The following is an 18,863-nucleotide window of genomic DNA, read 5'->3' on the forward strand; positions in this document are numbered from 1 at the left end:
GGCGATATGAACCCATAACTGAGAAAAATAATAAAGATCAGTCAATCTTAAGCAATTTAGCTGTTGAGAAGTACAAATGCCAACTAGGCAGGGAGGTTGCTACACCTGCATACCCAAGGTCAGTATAAGCCTATATGCAGACCATAGATACAGTACAGTGCGTGTTTTTACCCACAACACAAACTGAATTAGTCTTCATTAATAACAGTAAATTACAAAATCTGCACAGATAAAAGGGATACATTCCTTTTTTAAATAAATAGATTTAGCTTTACTGGGTTTTAGTAAAGCATAGTAAACCAGCAACAGAATCATGATTATTTTGGCAACTTCAGTGACCTGCATAAAGTTTTGTAAGAAAACAATACAAACTGTGTATAAATAATCACAAAACTCCATTACCTAAACCTGCTTGTAAAACCTGGTTGCAAAGACACTTTGTCAGCACTTCTGACGTATGATGAATAATGTGAAGACACATAGCAGGTTACAAGGATACTAAATTAGACACCGCTAGGTAATGTTGTTTAGGGTTTCTCTGTCTATTCTGTCTGAAACCTGAGGCACAAAAGAAAAAGGCTGATGAGTAGTCTGCTCTGCTGCTCTCAGTGCAAAGTAGTACAAAAATAAATTAAATGACGGAGGAATCAAGAAACCTTCAATTCTTTAGCAGAGCCTGCACAATCCTACTGTAGGCCAAATCCTTCAGCATTTGAAATCGCAATTGTCAGCTTCTGCTTTAGTTCCTTCTTTGTCTTGTATGGAGGCAGGCAAAGCTGGTTAAAACAAGTGTGTGCTATAGGCAACCTACAGGAAACACAAAACAAACTTATATAATTTAAAATCCTTTATAGACTTTTCCAATGGCTGAACATGGCAGAGAGACAGTAAGGTAGCGGTCAGGTGAGAGAGCAAGCTTACAGACGTAGCCAGGTCAAATTGTATTGCTATGGGTACCAATACTACTTGGTTCCGTTCTGCCTGTACCTTTAGATCAGTCTGAGAAAACATTGATTATGGTTTCCGCAAAACTATTCCAAAATGGCCTTGAAATAAATTCATTTTGTGGGTGCTGACCATGTTGATGCTGATATTGGTACTTTCTACAATTTTTAATTTGGAAATATATAATAAAAGAATCAGATTTATGTGGGAAATAATACAGTGTAAGTAGTTTCTCCTGGGGAAGGGCTCCGACAAATATATATTTTGATTTTTTTTTTCTTTAAGATAAAAATAGTTACCGTAGACAGAGATGTAATTCAGTTACATGACGTGTTTTTAACTGTTACATCTCCCATCATGGTAGTTGCCACTAAATAACTACAAGGGCCCATAAAAAGTCAATGGGGCTCATTTATCAACACTGGGCAAATTTGCCCATGGGCAGTTACCATAAGCAACCAATCAGTGAATAGCTTTTTAAAGACAGCTGCAAGTAGAACAATGAATGCAACATTTGAATGGTTGTCATGGGTTACTGCCCATGGGCAAATTTGCCCAATGTTGATAAATGACCCCCAATAAATTATAATTTCTTTTTTTTTCTTTATTTATTGTGTTTTTCCAACATATACATACATTGTATCGTCATATACTTCTCTAAGGAGAAAGATCTAAAATAAACTATAAATCTAACAAAAAAACAAAACAAAAATTAAAGTAAAGATTTTATACCTCCCAGGGTAGTTAGTACTAAAGACAGTCCAAGACAATATAGGCTTTATGTTTTGGTCTTAGATAGCCAAAGTTTATATGCTTCCTGTATTATTCTTTTCTCTCTCAGACCTCTTGGCACAGCTTTTTCATATTCTAAGTTATTAGTTACTTCTTGTTGTATTTGGTAGATATTTGGCCGTGCCCGTAAGTGTCTATTGCTACGTGATTCCATCTCCGGGAGTGAATGATCCTGAACGCACTGTGCTGGTGGGCCAATTATTATTATTAATTTAATGACGGAGGCTGTGAGCTGGTGTAAATTTGTAACCAGGCCGCAATTGGCCCAGGGCAGGACTTTGGACATGTCTGTTATACACGATCCAAGACCCTGCACTAAGCGCTATGTCTCAATGTTAAAGGGTTTGTTCAACTTCCAAACACTTTTTCAGTTGAGTTGTTTTCAGATTGTTCCCCCAGAAATAAAGACTTTTTACAATTACTTTCCATTTTTTACCATTTTTCCAAAATCTAAGTTTTAAGTTGAATGTTCCGGTCTTTGGTGTTTCAATCTGGCAGCTCAGTCATTCGGGAGCAGATTCTGAACTGTTAGAATTTTGCAACATTTAGCTGATACAATTAGCCAATACATTTCTCAGCAGTATCTGTGGAATATCAGCAACTATTGTATCAATTGTAACTAGGGATGGGCGAATTTGTCCCGTTTTGTTTCACCAAAAATTAGTCGGCGGCGAAATGACGCTGACGCCCATTAAAGTCTATGGGCGTCCAAAAAATGTTGTTGCGCTGCGAAATTTTTTTGACGCACGTCTTTTTATTTTGACACACAACGCCATACAAGTCTATAGGCGTCATTTTTTTCGGGGAAAAATTCACCCATCCCTAATTCTAACCACTGCTTTTAATGAAGCTCAGAGGTTCTGCTCAGCAGGGACAACGATAAGAAATGTATCAACTAACTGAATTAATTTAGAACAGTTTAGAGGGTCGGCGATCCTCCCTCCCAGAGCAGCTTTAGAAAGGTAAAACTAGACTTACTAACTTCAATATTAGAAATACGGCCACACATAGAAAATGGAAACTGGAAAAAGTCTGGTGAACTTTATGAAACCAACTGAACTGAAAAAAAAGTGTTGGAAGGTGAACAACTCATTTAATATTCTGCTGCTCACATGTATAAAAAGCTGCATAACAAGTCTTCAAACCCCATGTAAAAATCTAAACATTTTTCACCCATACGCAATCGATCAACGGGAATTTCACCTTACATGAATGATTATGACTTGCATATTGGTGGCAGATTCACACATGATGCAGCAGAATTGTGCATTCCATGTGTTCTGCTGTGAATATGCACATCTCTGAAATCCTTGCGCACTCTAATTTGCCCTTCACATCCAGTCACTGACCAGCTGGAAGCAAGGATGATTCCCTTTCTTTAATACAATTCATACTCAAAACAATTCCTATGTTAACATCTGAAAGAAGGGGTCTGTACAAATGAAGAACCATTACCAGTTAGTGGGAGTCTCACTCTTTGAAATCTTGAAATTTAAATCTGCCATCCCTCCCACTGGTACTCTATCACTTCCTGTAGCAAAGTGTAGCAACTTCTTTTGGAGCTCAAGGGGGAATCCAAGAACAACATCCCAGAAGTATCTGCAAAGGAGCAAATGCCATAATGAGTTTATTATTTTCTTTCGAATGTTTTGTGCAACAATATTGACTATTCAGATAAACACTGAACTCACAAAATCAGAATATATGATGGACCTTTAGCCAGTTCTAGCATCAATGATACTTTACAGTGCCTTGCAAAAGCATTTTTTACGTTTAGTTGACTCACAACCTGGAATTAAAATGGATTTTTCGAGAGCTTGCACCATTTCATTTACAGAACAGGCCTACAACTTTGAAGACTTTTTTTATTATAAAGAAACAACAAATAGGACAAAATAACAGAAATCTTCGGCGTGCATAACTGTTCACTGACCCCAAACGTCGGTACTTTGTAGAGCCACCTTTTGCGGCAATTACAGCTGCAAGTCACTTTGGATAAGTCTCTATGAGCTTGCCACTGGGATTTCTGCCCATTCCTCGAGGCAAAACTGCTCCAACTTCAGGTCAGATGGTTTTTGCTTGTGAACAGCAATCTTCAAGTCTGACCACAGATTCTCAATTGGATTGAGGCCTGGCGTTGACTAGGCCATTCCAACACATTTAAATGTTTCCTCTTAAACCACTCGAGTGTTGCTTTAGCAGTATGCTTTGGTTCATTGTCCTGCTGGAAGGTGAACCTCAGTCCCAATCTCAACTCACAGGCAGACTGACACAGGTTTTGCTCAAGTATATCCCTGTATTTAGCACCATCTTTCCCTCGACTCGGACCAGTTTCCCAGTCCCTGCTGCTGAAAAACATCCCCACAGTATGATGCTGCCACCACCATGTTTCACTGTGGCGATGGTGTTCTTGGGGTGATGGGATGTTTTGGGTTTGCACAAGAATAGACATTTTCATTTGTGGCCGAAAAGTTTAATTTTAGTCTCATCTGACCAGAGCACCTTCCTCCATTTGGGGAGTCGCCCACATGCCTTTTGGCAAACTCAAAACGTGCCTTTTTGTTTTTTACTTTAAGGGGCCGATTCACTAACTTGGATTGAAGGATTCGAAGGTAAAAAACTTCGAATTTCAAAGGTAAAAAACTTCGAATTTCGAAGGTAAAAAACTTCGAATTTCGAAGGTAAAAAACTTCGACCTTAGAATCGAAGGATTCGAAGTAAAAATCGTTCAACTAATCGACCATTCGATAGTCTAAGTATTGTCTCTTTAAAAAAAACTTCGACCCACTAGTTCGCCATCTAAAAGCTACCGAAGTCAATGTTAGCCTATGGGGAAGGTCCCCATAGGCTTGGCTAACTTTTTGATAGAAGGATATTCCTTCGATCGTTGGATTAAAATCTTTCGAATCGTTCGATCGAAGTAATTATCCTTCGATCGTTCGATCTAACTATCTGCGCTAAATCCTTAGTCGAATATCGAGGGTTAATTAACCCTCGATATTCGACCCTTAGTGAATCGGCCCCTAAGTAATGGCTTTTTTTCTGGCCACTCTTCCATAAAGCCCAGCTCTATGGAGTGTACGGCTTATTGTGGTCCTATGGACAGATACTCCAGTCTCTGCAACTCCTTCAGGGTTACCTTTTGTCTCTGTGCTGCCTCACTGATTAATGCCTTCCTTGCCCGGTCTATGAGTTTTGGTGGGTGGCCGTCTCTTGGCAGGTTTGTTGTAGTACCATTGTTGGGAACTATGCCAAAAAAGGTGTGTTTATACTGACAGATCATGTGACACTTCGATTGCACAAAGGTGGACTTCATTTCACTAATTATGTGACTTTTGAATGTAATTGGTTGTGCCAGGATTTGTTAGGGGCTTCAATAAAGATGCACATGCCAATTTTCCGTTTTTAAAAAAAAAAAAAATTAAAATTCTTTTTTATATACAATTTTCTCATTTCACTTCACCAACTTAGACTATTTTGTGCAGATCCATCACATAAATTATTATTATTATTATTGTTGGAATGTAAAAAAATAGGTAAAAAGCCAAGGGGGTGAATACTTTTGCAAGGCAGTGTATATCAGCAAAATACAGTAAAGGAATGATAACACATACAAAGGCCAAAAGATCACGTTTACTACTACAGAGGTTTAAGGCCTCACTAAAAAAACACTTGTATAGCAGAGCCCTGTGGTGTCAAATATAGGACCCGTGTCTATGAAAAGGCCTGTACTTTTTTAGACTATTGCCATATTGAAAGAGTAGCAGCTATTACAGGTTACACTGCTCTTATGGGGACATATTTAACCCAAAAAAAGAACAAAACCCAACTTTAAGCCAGATACAAGTTTATCGTTGTGAATTATCTTTGTGCATTAGTGTGTGTAACTATGTTTAACCCATTAGATTGATATTCCAGGTAAATCCATCCCATTATGTTCTGTAAATCAGTAGTAACAACAGGTCTTAAAGTTTCTGAAGAAAGTCAGTGCATCTCACCTCACAGTGACATCTGTTTTTAAATAGCCACCGTACTGGGTGCTTCTCTGGAGCGCGTGCACGTCTAATTCAGGACTTCCACAAACAAGAATTTCCACCTCTTCTGGACAAAGCAACTTTTAAAAAAAAGTCATTTTAGCCTTGGTTACATTTGCTTTAATTAAGAAATACAAATAACTTGTGTAGGTGGGTGTATCTCCATTATAGCTGCAAGAAGGAGACACTTTCCCCAAAGGGAAGTTTTTTTAATATTCTCACATACCATTAATGCGTTGGAAGCGCAAACACTGTGAAATCCATAATAGAATGCTGAAAACTGTTTGTAGATAGACTTGTTGAGGAGAAAGTCTATATAAAGTTGGACGTACTCTAAAAGTAAAGAAAAGAAAAATCTTTTGAGTGCATTTTTACACCCTTAGACAAACTGCCATCATCATTCTCAACGTTCTTTATACTATATAACCAAAATATATATATATATATATATATATATATATATATATGGACATTGATTACATGTAATGCTAGAATGCACATAAAAAATAAATAAAACAAGTTAGGGACCGCCATTCGGGGTTTACCTTGACGTGGTATGGTGGCTTATCAATTTTATGATCATAACTTTGTAACAAAATAACCCCTGTTTTGGGTACATATGCAATAGCATTTATTATACATATATATATACACTTTAAAGCCTTTAGAGTGCTCCCACAACACCCCTGTTTTGATATTATATATATATATATATATATATATATATATATATATATATATATATATATATATATATATATATATACATACACATACATACACCTGCCTGTCTAATATCTCATGCCAAACCCTAGGATTTTAATATGAAATTGGTCCTCCCTTTGCTGCTAAAACGGTCTTTGCCCTCTACAATTCTTGGAAGGCTTTCCACTAGATGTTGGAATATTATTGATGGATTTGGATACTGATGTTGGACAGTCGGTCCTGTTTCAAATGGACTTCTAGACTATCCCACAGGTGTTCAGTTGGGTCTCTGTGAATGCCATCAAATTCTTTCCAATCCATGTTACCAGAATTCTATATGGACATTATAGACAAATAGCAGGGGAACTTTTTACCCATAAAGCGGATCACCGTACCAGAGGCCACCCCTTCAGGCTAGGAGAAAAGAACTTTCATTTGAAGCAACGTAGGGGGTTCTTCACAGTCAGGACAGTGAGGTTCTGGAATGCACTGCCGGGTGATGTTGTGATGGCTGATTCAGTTAATGCCTTTAAGAATGGCTTGGATGATTTTTTGGGCAGACATAATATCAAAGGCTATTGTGATACTAAGCTCTATAGTTAGTATAGGTATGGGTATATAGAATTTAATTAAAAGTAGGGAGGGGTGTGTGTATGGATGCTGGGTTTTCATTTGGAGGGGTTGAACTTGATGAACTTTTTTCAACCCAATTTAACTATGTAACTTACTATGTAACATAGGGGTACAGAGACAGGAAAGGGCCATTCCCAAACTGAACCACAGAATGGCCAAGAATTTAATCTTATGATAAAGTGCCACCTGTGCAGAGTTTGCCTTAAATCGCTCATTCTAATAATTAGAGGGAGTGTTCACATATTTCGGTAACATTTTTCAATGGGTGATTTACCTTTTCTGTTCTGATTGGTTACTGGTATTTTATCTCCGCCGAGCTTGAGATTGTATGATTTAATGGTTCCAAATTCTTCCTGAAAAACCTTGGAGGAAAAAAAGTAATGACAACAGTATCCAAAATGTGGGCTTCCCCTGAAACATCCCCTAGCACGTGTCATTTTGCATTTGTTCCTTTATAATTATAGGAGGCCATAGGAATTCACTTGAATGGAAAATGATCTGTAGCGGGTAGCAGCTATCAAAAAGCCACTTGAACCCTAGCTCTTGTACTAAAAAGTACTCTGAATATCTCCAGTGAAAGTCTCCTTCCACCTTAAAAGTTCAATATTATTGTGTGTGTATATATTTAATTTGCGTCAGTGGCTTCCAGATACATTCTGTAAATTACTGCAACTAACCTGAAATGTTGAAAAAAAATCTTCTTCCACATTACCATCGTAAGAGAGAAGCTCATTTAAGCCATGAGCCAGCTCCTAAAAACAGTGAATGTAGTCATTTATAGTTTATTTCTGTTGTAAACATTTATTTTCTCTCATCGGTTTTATTTTAAACATACTAATATTCCCAAACTGCAATTAGAAAGCAATCTGCAAATTATAAAACTTGTTTAACTGTATTCTAAATAGGACAGACCTATACTGAATGCTCCTTCATATCACAGAAGACACAAAATGGTTAAAGGGGTTGTTCACCTTGAAATTAACTTTTAGGAAGATGTTAAAAATGATATTCTGAGACGGTTTGCAATTGATTTTAATTTTTTATTATTTGTGGTTTTTGAGTTATTTAGCTTTTTATTCAGCAGCTCTCCAGTTTGCAATTTCAGCAGCCTGGTTGCTACGGTCCAAATTACCCTAGCAACCATGCATTGATTTGAACAAGAGACTGGAATATGAATAGGAGAGGCCTGAATAGAAATATGAATAATAAAAAGTCGCAATAACAATACATTTGTAGCCTTACAGAGCATTTGTTTTTTAGATGGGGTCAGTGAAAGAGAAAAGAGAGAAGAAAAAGGCAAATAATTAAAAAGCTATAAAAAATTAATAATGAAGACCAATTGAAAAGTTGCTTTGAATTAGCAATTCTATAACATACTAAAAGTAATTTAAAGGTGAACCACCACTTTAATGTAACTGCCATAAGCATCATGGGATTTTGAATGCAAAGCACCATTTTTTTTAACCATTATAAAGCGGACTCCCCACAATTCCAGTGTAATTGCAAGGCACAGCTACAGCATTATGTCAGATGAGTCAAAAGTGAAGCAACTGAACTTGAATTCTGATACAAATCGGGTGTCAGCTGTGCCTCTGCATCACATCTGAAGCATTTTTCCAAAACAGCATGCATGCTTTTTTTAGTGATCTATTGATGCTGTGAAAGCCCAGAGCTACTGTCAAGTCCAAGGTGGTGGTCGCTCCAGCATCATTAAACACACCATTTACTAGCGGAGGCTGGATGGACTCATATGGTGCAGGAGCCACCAAAACATGGCTTGTTAACTGTATGTCTGTGCATGGCATGTATGTCATTTACCATTTAGCTTGCAATTAAAATAAAATAAAAAGCACAGAGAAAAGATCCTCCAAAAAATGTTATTCCAAGTATGTCCCATAAACCTTCTGTTGTGTTAGAACGATTTAATAAGATAAATGGTACTATATATATTATACACACACATGTACACATTATAAGCATCTTACTTACTGGCATGATCTGGTACAAGTCATCAAGAGTGACAGGTGCAATGCCGACAGGCATGTTCTGGTCACAAGGAACAACAGGAGGACTCAGCAGCTTCTTGTAACAGCATTTCGGAAAGCGGATATCTAAGGTGATGCTGTTATACACAGCAAGACCCATCAACTTGGAATGTTAAGTACAATTTAGGACACTCTAAAGCCGTATTTCCAATAGGACTGATACCGATCAAATCCCCAATTTCTGTAAAATGACATTTTGTGGCTCTGTAATCTCTCTGGACACCATTTGGGGCATTGGTTGAATATATGAAACTCACTGAATATCAGACAAGAGTTCTGTGGAATAGGGGCTGTGCCATAACACCACAAATATAGTTCTTCTTGCAATTAGTTCTATTACAAAAGTTAAAGGGGTTGTTCACCTTCCAATACTTTTTCCAGTTCAGTTAGTTTCAGATAGTTCACCAGAAAAATACTTTTTCCAATTACTTTCTATTTTATATTTGTGGCGGTTTTTCTAAAATTGAAGCATAAAGTTTAATTGTTCACCTTCTGTCTTTCTAAAGTATCTCAGGGGTGGGATGTTGCCGACTCTACAACTGTTTTAAATTGATACATTTAGTTGATACATTTCTTATCTTTGTCTCTGCTGAGCAGAATCCCCCCCCCCCGAGTCTCATTAAAGGCAACTGTTAGAATTGATACAATAGTTGCTAATATTCCACCAATGTATCAACTAATGTAGCAAATTGAAGCAGTTCAGAATCTGCATGTGGATTAGTAATATGCAGGTCGGTTAAAACCCGCATCCGGCGCAAATTCGCCCTCCCTCTACTCGCGCCCGTCCGACTTCCTTTTATAGACCCGCCCGCTAAAGACATCTACAAAAGCAGAAGCTGGCAGTGTAAGGTAGCGGGTGGGGAGAGCAGGAGGAAGAGCTCGAACCAAACCCGCCCACCACCCGCAAACGGGGGAGTGAGGTCGGCCCGAACCTGCCTGAACCGGGGGTATGGGGCCGGCCCGCACATCTCTAAAGTGGATAATTGAGCTGATGTATAAACATTCCACCCAGGCTTCAATAAAGGTGTCTTATCAACTCAGTTTGTCTAAACTGTCAATGTCTGGTTGAAATATCCCGTGCCATAACTCTTCTGTTGTGTTACAATGGTACTGGGAGAACTGCTGACTTGAATCATTCCTTTTAACAAAAGGATACGGTACCAACTAGTCGAAATTCTGAATAGTTGTCGCACTTAAAGCTGCTAAACCAGTGGCAATTGGAATCTTTGTGATATGTAAACATGCCTGTTAATAAAAGCACAACAAAAGTATTTCAGCTTTTATTCTACATTATATTGAAACTGAATGACATGTAAAAGGTATACAAAAATCTATCTAGCAATTAATTTAGTTCTGCACGGTAACTATAATTATTGTTTTCTTTTCATACACTCCTCCATATATATATGCCTTAAAGCCACCAGGGTGGAATAAATAATTATGTAATTTCAGATTAATGCAATCAGCTCTAATGTTTTGCTCCATAGCAGACATACTGTATGGCATTTTTTAAAGTTATTTTTTCATTTTTTTTTTTTTCAATGCTGAAAATTACCATAGTCTGGGTGGAAAATCTGTCTGATGAGCAAGAGAAACCACTCTTTGGTAAGGCCACCCATGTCAAGGCCAGCCTCCCCCACAAATGTGACCTTCAGCTTTTTCTTCAGATCGGCCCTTTTTCTGGTAAGCTAAGAAAACAAACAAGACAGCAGTCAGGCAAACCACAAAGTGCTGAAAGGACTGTCATAATTTCATCTTGAAATTTTCATGCTAAAACTTGCTTTGGGAAAAAACAGTTTCTAATCCTCAGTGGCCTTTAATAAGCTTTGTACTGTGCTTAGAATAACATTGAATAAAATACACAACTGAAATTACAATATACTATTTTAAACACACGCACACACTATATGCTACACAGAAGGAAAAAAGGATTTTGTCAAATTCAGCGTTATATTTAAAATTATGAAGCCCTTGCCCTAAGTAACTGGCTAAGAGGAAACAGACTGAATTGCATAAGTGACTACATAAGGGGCAATTTAACACATGCATGCCAAGCTGCCATGTTTTCAGCACATTGCACCCTACCTGTGGGTGAGCACCTATAAATGCAGATCTGAAGTACAAGGAATTTAGATTGGTTGATTTGGTTGCATAAAACCAGGGGTATGGGCATCCAGGGCCTCCTATAGGCTGCCAGTCCACATATGGCTACCAAATAGGCAATCACAGAACTTACTTTGCAACACACAGGAATATTTTTCATCCTTGTGTTGCTCCCCAAGTCTTTTTACATCTGAATGTTGCTCATGGGTAAAAAAGGATGGGGACCCCCACTCTAACTGATCCCCCAACTTGAGTGAGGTTTCTAATCCAGCAAGAGGTGAGTTGTTTGAATAAGCACTAAGGGGTGAGATTTTGTGTCTTTCTGTGCTATAGCACTTTCATCCATAGTCATTGTAAATAACCTCTACATTATCTCATAATGACTTGTCACATTTTAATAAAAGGAACACCAAGGAAAAAAGGCAAACCGCAAATCAAAGGGTTTTATCTGTATTTAAATATAGTGTAGAGTTATCTTGGAGGGGCCAAATCCTATTCCTATATCCTATTTAAACAAAAACATTTCTCATATTAAACACACACACATATATATATATATATATATATATATATATATATATATATATATATATCTATATCTATATCTATATATATATCTATGTTGCCAAGAAATAATTTATTTTTAGGTGCTCGATCAACAGATACTACATGAGAAAAAGTTCACTTTTCGAAATTACTGTTCCTTTAAAAAGTACCATCCTTTTAGAAAGAAAAATGTCACATTACGTTGCAATGTAAATGAATAAGAACAAATATATATTCTAGTTACCTTTGTATTTAAAAGACTAAAAACACACAGGTAGACTTCTATGGGGTTTTTAACGCTTACATTTTAGCCTTCAGGCTGAAAAACAAATCACAGAGTCCTAAAAGCCTGCTTGTAATTTCAAGGGATGCACTGAATCCACTACTTTGGATTCGGCTGAACCCACGAATCCTTTGTGAAAGATTCAGCCAAATACCAAACCCTAATTTGCATATGCAAATTAGGAGTGGGAAGGGGAAAACATTTTTTACTTCCTTGTTTTGTGATAAAAAGTCATGCAATTTCCCTCCCGCCCCTAATTTGCATATGCAAATTAGGATTCCATTCAGAAGGATTCTGCAGAATCTGAATCCTGCTGAAAAAGGCCAAATCCCAAACCAAATCCTGGATTCGATGCATCCCTAGTAATTTCTTAATATATTTTTGCACCTGGGGGAAAACTATTACTATGGAATCAAATATGTTTTATTTACTATTTATCAATTTTTCAATATTTACTCATATTTAGCACTGAGGTAAAGTCTTGTCTTGCAACCTTAATGGCATAAATAGTAAAACGGGGCTCATCAAAATGGTTGTTTATACTCCATATTTGCACACATAAACAAATCACAGCTTTAACGAGGTGGTGGGAAGTAGGTACTGTACCTCATCAAGTGAATCGCTGACTAACTGAAGTCTTCTCACTTTGATATTCAAGAACAGCATGTTCATGTCAGGTTTTTGCCGTCGAGAAACTTTGTCCACAAGGCTTTGCTACAGGAATGTAAACAGATAGTGACAATCATTCAAGCAACAACAACATGGAAGTGGCATCTACGGGACTGGTAGCTGATAAACCAAGCAGGTTCATTATATAGCGTCCCCTTAATTCCCAGGAACCACCTCCACAGGAAGCACAGCTTGCTCTAAATTTAAGTGTAATATTATGTTTAGTCATAGAGACACATATTAATATGAGCTGGCACCAAGAGCAATACATTGGCTGCATGGGGAAAAGGTGCCAAAATGAAAAAGGACTAGGATAACGGTGGCCATACACTGAGAGATCCGCTCGTTTGGCGATGTCGCCAAACGAGCGGATCTCTCCCCGATATGCCCACCTTGAGGTGGGCAATATCGGGCTGATCCGATCGTGGGCCCTAGGGCCCAACGATCGGATCCTAACGCATGGGAAACGGGGGTCAGATCGCGGGACCGCATCAACGAACAGATGCGGCCGCGATCCGACGGGATTTTCCGTCCCATCCGATCGAGATCTGGCCGACTTTCGGCCAGATTTCGATCGGTGAAGCTCGTCGGGGGGGCCCCATACACGGGCCAATAAGCTGCCGACACAGTCTGTCGGCAGCTTTTATCGGCCCGTGTATGGCCACCTTTAGGCTTGTTGGTAGTGTAGGTTTACCAGTAGCAAAGATGGTGAGTTTGGCTATTGTCAGGCCGACTGGGCAGTGCAAACAATTAAACATTTTTACTACAAATCAATGTACTATACTTCATGATATAGCAGTGATCTTTGCAAACTCCTGTTAAAGAAGAAGGAAAGGCCTTGTGCACTTTGTGATTTTATTGACTTACCTGAAACCCCGGGCCGGTGCTCCGATCAGCAGAAAACTACCAGCCCGTGGTTATACCAGTGAGCACCGTGGAACGACCGTCTTCCTGCATGCGCAGTAGAATGAAAAGCCGAACTTTAACTAAAAAGTCGGCTATTTCGTTAACTGCGCATGCATTTGCATCGGGAAATTTGAAGAAAGAAGAAGCCGGAAGAGAATCGCTCAGTGGTGCTCACTGGAATAACCCCAGGCCGGTGTCGTTTTCTGCTGATAGGAGCACCGGCCCGGGGTTTCAGGTAAGTCAATACAATCACTTGGTGGTGCCTAACATAAGCCTTTCTTCTCCTTTAAGGGGTTGCCAATCCAAGGAACCACATAGGTACGGACTACTAAAGGCAGCTCAAGTTCAATGCAATATTTAGATATATTGAATTTTTCATAAATAATTAAACCAAATATAATAATACACCGTTCTAAGAATACTGTCGGACAGTGTTTTTACCTTAATGCTGAACTATCCTGTGAAAAATGAAAACACATTTTGTAAAATAAAACACTAGCAACAGTCTGTTTACTATGTGTTAAAACATTAATAAAACTCTAAACTGGTAAAACACCAACAGTAATGCTAACAATAAGGGCAATGGCACATGGTTACTATTTTTAGTAGCTCAAACAGAGTAAAGTGCCCAAGATCACCGTCCACTGCCCTCTGTGACAATAGCCTGACGGTGCTTATTCAATATACTATTGGCGTTACTTCAAAATACTCAGCAAGGCAACATGCCTGAAATTGCCAGCAGTGTTGTTGCCCTAATGATATATTGGCACAGCGAGTATTTGCATAGCATTGCATAATGGAATTTGTAATGTGTATATTGCCAATTGATTGCTGCTCTTACACAAGCTGGACCTTGCTTGTATCTGTTTTAGCTGTTAAATGAGTGTGATGTTTCTGCCTTAGTGAGGCTGCCTACAAAACCACTACTGACTGCATTATCAAACAGTTGGGTTCTAGAGACTTGATTTAAAAAAAAAAAAAAAAAAAAAAAATCAGCCTAAATCATTCCTAAAAGGAACCTGTTGGCAAAAAAACAGTATTTCTTAAAATTGCCCTTGCTAGGCCACGCGCAATGGGAAGGAGCTCCCAGTTTGAGCAGCCATGTTGGGGCACATGCATAATGAGCAAATGACATGCTTATTATGAGCATGATGTTAGAAGTGCATTATGCACATGCTCTCCCTCCCCATTCAGGTGACCTATTGCTGGTGGGGGACAATTTTTATTAAAGAAAAAAAAAACAAAAAAAAACTACTGTTATCCCCAACTGGAGTGTGGGCTCTATTAGCCAGTACCATTGGTGCCCTTTAAAGGAGAAGGAAAGGTTAAAACTAAGTAAGCCTTAACAGAAAGGTCCATCTAAATATACCAGTAAACCCCCAAAGTAGTGCAGCTCTGAGTCCCCTGTCAAAAGAAATACTGCATTTCTTTCCTTCTATTGTGTACTCATGGGCTTCTGTATCAGACTTCCTGCCTTCAGCTTAAACCTCATTGGGCAAGAGCATGCTCAGTTTGCTCCTCTCCCCCTCCCTTCTCTGCTGTAATCTGAGCCCAGAGCTATAAGTGAGCAGGGAGAGACTCAGGCAGGAAGTGATGTCACACCACATTAATACTGCAGCTCCTATCCTAAACAAACAGAGCGTTTCTAGAGCTTTTTACTCCGGCATGGTAAAACATTCTACAGAATACATATAGCATTCTAGCTTGACCTATTGCAGCTAATCTATTGGCAATAAAATGCCTCCGTAGCTTTCCTACTCCTTTAAGGTGACCAGTTACAAACAGATTTGATGAGAGACAGACATGGAGAGATAGAGAGAGACACTATCTATGACTATTTATACCATTGCTTTTATATATGACCCACTTATGTTTCCTCTTGTACAGATTTCTCTATTCAAGTCAGGAAAACATATATTGCCAACTTAATAGTAGCACAAACTGAAATAAAATGTTTTTAGTTCTACTTACCCGCGCTATACTGATCATTTGTTGCTCAGAATCTCGCTGTATTATGACTTTTTTGGCAGCAATAGATATGATGAATGGGAACTGACAGAAAGAGAATCTGTAATATCAAAAAAAAAAAAAAAATCCATTAATACACACATGAATATTCTGTGTATTTCACTGCTTTATAACTACCATTTGGTTCATAAAACAAGCCAAAACTTTATAGTACATCAAACTATTCATTCAAATACTCGATAGTAATAAATAATAATACTGTTAACAATTCCCGGTGATAACAGTTATAAACAGAAGGATTCCAAATATGAGACACCTGTACAATGACATAAAGATGAGTATTCCTGTATAGACTTAGAAGGCATTGTGGGTCTGAATGGGCAATCTACTCCACAAATTAGTTAGGGATGCACTGAACCCACTATTTGAGATTTGCCAGAATCCCCAAATCCTTTGTTCGGCCAAATACCAAACCAAATCCTTATTTGCATATGCAAATTAGGGACAGGAAAGGAAAAAGTGGAAAAAATGATGAACGAAAAGTCATGTGATTTCCCTACCTGGCCCTAATTTACATATGCAAATTAGGGGTTGGTTCAACCAGGCACAAGGATTCTGCCGAATCCTGCTAAAAAGCTGAATCCCGAACTGAATCCTGGATGCATGGTGCATCCCTACCACAAACACTGTACACACAGTGACAAGTAGAATGTCCTTTCCCTAAGCCTGACTTTGGGTAAAGGTCACATTGAAAAGCTACCCACAAATTATGTTGGTCAAACCTACTCCTTGTTTTCTGTAGCTCCCTGTGTTACACATGGGGAGCTGCATCCTATGATGGATCAATGTTTTACACTACAAATGCTATGTGCTTATGGCCAGCACAGGCAATACTCTTCCCTATAACTATTACATACCTAAAGTCATCAGTCTTAGCAAATCTTTAACAGCAACAACTTTATAACTACTTTTCTAGTTTTATACTTAGGCTGGGGACTGTGTAACTCTCTTACTTAATATGTACAACCTATCATATTTGGTATGGTAATTTCATTTCCAGACTCCTCCCTGTTATTTCCAAAGTACAGTGGGTACAAGCTCTGGCCACATTATGAGCAGGTTCAGAACACAGAATTTCTATCATGTGAAAAAGAGAGATGTCAAAAATAATATTAATAAAAGGCATCGACCACTTTGATTATTATAGATACAGCATAAGTTAGACCCTCTATTAGCTGCTGCATTGCCACACATTAGCTACAATTTAGGGATGCACCAAATCCAGGATTCAGTTCGGGATTCGGCTTTTTTCAGTAGGATTCAGCCAAATCCGAACCCCAAATTGCATATACGAATTAGGGGTGGTAAAAAAATTTTCCCCCTTCCCACTTGCATATGCAAATTAGGATTCACCCAAATATTTTGCGAAGGATTTCGGGGTTTGGCCGAATACAAAATAGTGGATTCGGTGCATCGCTACTACAATTATAGGTACTACTTATTTAATTCTTTTACTGCAAATGCCAAAAATAAAGAGCAAAGATAAAGTAACAAACCAGCTGGGCTGGTGTCTCCTGTATCTTAAGAGATGGTCAGAAACTGAGTGATGCTCCAAGATGTTAAACGGTGCCACCATGTGGCCAGTGGCTATTATAATATACATACATATTGTTCCAATGTAATGCCCATTCTAACTTCAAATATTACTATTCAGTTTAATGATGTATAATTACACTCTTCCTGCGATTACAATTTAAAATGTCATTTTTTTTCCTTCCTTTCGTAAACTGACACAGCCTTCTGTAATTAGTAAGTGTTCACCAGAACATATATATGAAAGGATTCTGACACAGTATTAAAGAAGAAAACGCTCTCTGTTCACTTGCATCCCGTGGGGCTGCAACACTGCCAAATTTTTCAACCTCCCCCATCCTGCACTTTCCAGCGGTGAAGCATCTGTGTGCACCACACGAAGCCCAGCAGACATCTGGTCCGGATGACAGTTCTGTTTGCTTTGTGCACGTCATTAGACTGTCTGCCAAGCACACTGCAGAGTCATTATGTACATGCACTTCACCTGCAGTCAGGGCTGGGAGGCATAAACTTAGGTAAGTATAACCAAGTAAAGGCAAAACAGGCTAATGCAAATTAAGGGCAAGGAGGTTAATTGTGCGACTTTTTGTCACAAAACAAAAAAGTTAATTTTTTTTTTCTTTCCCACTCCTAATTTGCATATGCAAATTCGGATTCAGATTCGGTATTCGGCAGAATCTTTTGAGAAGGATTCTGGGGTTCGGCCAAATCCAAAATAGTGGATTTGGTGCATCCCTAGTTTATTGCCTAAGAAACTGTATATTAAAGGAACAGTAAAATGTAGTTTTTTAAGTAATAAATATACAATAAAGTGTTGCCCTGCACTGGTAAAACTGTTGTGTTTGCTTCAGAAACACTGCTATTGTTTATATAAATAAGCTGCTGTGTAGCAATGTGGGGCAGCCATTCAAAGGAGAAAAGGCTCCGGTTACACAGCAGATAACCTCTGTATAACACAATGGTGTTATTGGTTATCCACTATTTAACCTGTGCCATATAGTCTTTTTTCAATTTCCACCATTACTACTTAGCAGCTTGTTTTTTATGAACTATAGTAGACTTTCTGAAGCGAAACACAGCAGTTTTACCAGTGCAGGGCAACAGTACATGATATTTTCATTACTTTAAAACACTTTTATTTTTTTTGTTTTACTGTTCCAATAATGGGCACATAAAGGATTTGTTATACATTGGAATTGTGTCTGCACACGAGCGTAAGCTGCGCTTTTCAGTTCAGATAAACAAAGCTGGGAAGGGAGCGGATCTGCCTTACAGATGCAAAAAATGCCCCGGAGTCTCATCAGTTGCCCATTTCTGAGAGGCTCTTCCACATTTAGGGAGATTAAGGTGCCTTATATTACTTTGGGGCTGTGTTTGACAGCAGAAACCATGAAGTTAAAAACAACATTTATTTTACGCTGCTTTTATCAGGCAGTGTTATACAGCATTATGTGCCGATATGTCATTTTTTATATGCAATTTTAATAAACAGCTTTATATAAAGGCCCCTTTAGAGTTCTTTCTTTATTAACGGCAACAAATTCTTCAACTTTCACCAAACAGGGAAAGATGAAAGCAAGTGCCGAACAGCATATAAGGCTTATGTAGGCCAGTCATACTCACTTGTGGACAGAAAGCACA

At 38.4% G+C, this 18,863-nt stretch overlaps 1 protein-coding gene across 2 annotated transcripts in view; it reads right to left on the reverse strand.

Moving 5' to 3' along the window:
• Positions 1-592: 592 nt before the first annotated feature.
• The window catches only part of hectd2.S (HECT domain containing E3 ubiquitin protein ligase 2 S homeolog), a 196,683-nt gene continuing 178,412 nt past the window's right edge, over positions 593-18,863 (reverse strand). For both annotated transcript variants that reach the window (XM_041571013.1, XM_018227501.2), the window contains exons 11-21: positions 15,633-15,729; positions 12,693-12,800; positions 10,710-10,842; positions 10,311-10,399; positions 9,099-9,257; positions 7,787-7,861; positions 7,384-7,471; positions 5,998-6,104; positions 5,736-5,851; positions 3,193-3,336; positions 593-807 (exon numbers count right to left, since the gene is read on the reverse strand). In XM_041571013.1, the coding sequence (XP_041426947.1) occupies positions 687-807; positions 3,193-3,336; positions 5,736-5,851; positions 5,998-6,104; positions 7,384-7,471; positions 7,787-7,861; positions 9,099-9,257; positions 10,311-10,399; positions 10,710-10,842; positions 12,693-12,800; positions 15,633-15,729 (1,237 nt within the window). In that variant the 3' untranslated portion in view covers positions 593-686. The remainder of the gene's footprint in view (positions 808-3,192; positions 3,337-5,735; positions 5,852-5,997; positions 6,105-7,383; positions 7,472-7,786; positions 7,862-9,098; positions 9,258-10,310; positions 10,400-10,709; positions 10,843-12,692; positions 12,801-15,632; positions 15,730-18,863) is intronic.

Source organism: Xenopus laevis, chromosome 7S (genome assembly GCF_017654675.1).
Source record: "Xenopus laevis strain J_2021 chromosome 7S, Xenopus_laevis_v10.1, whole genome shotgun sequence".
NCBI lineage: Eukaryota > Metazoa > Chordata > Amphibia > Anura > Pipidae > Xenopus > Xenopus laevis.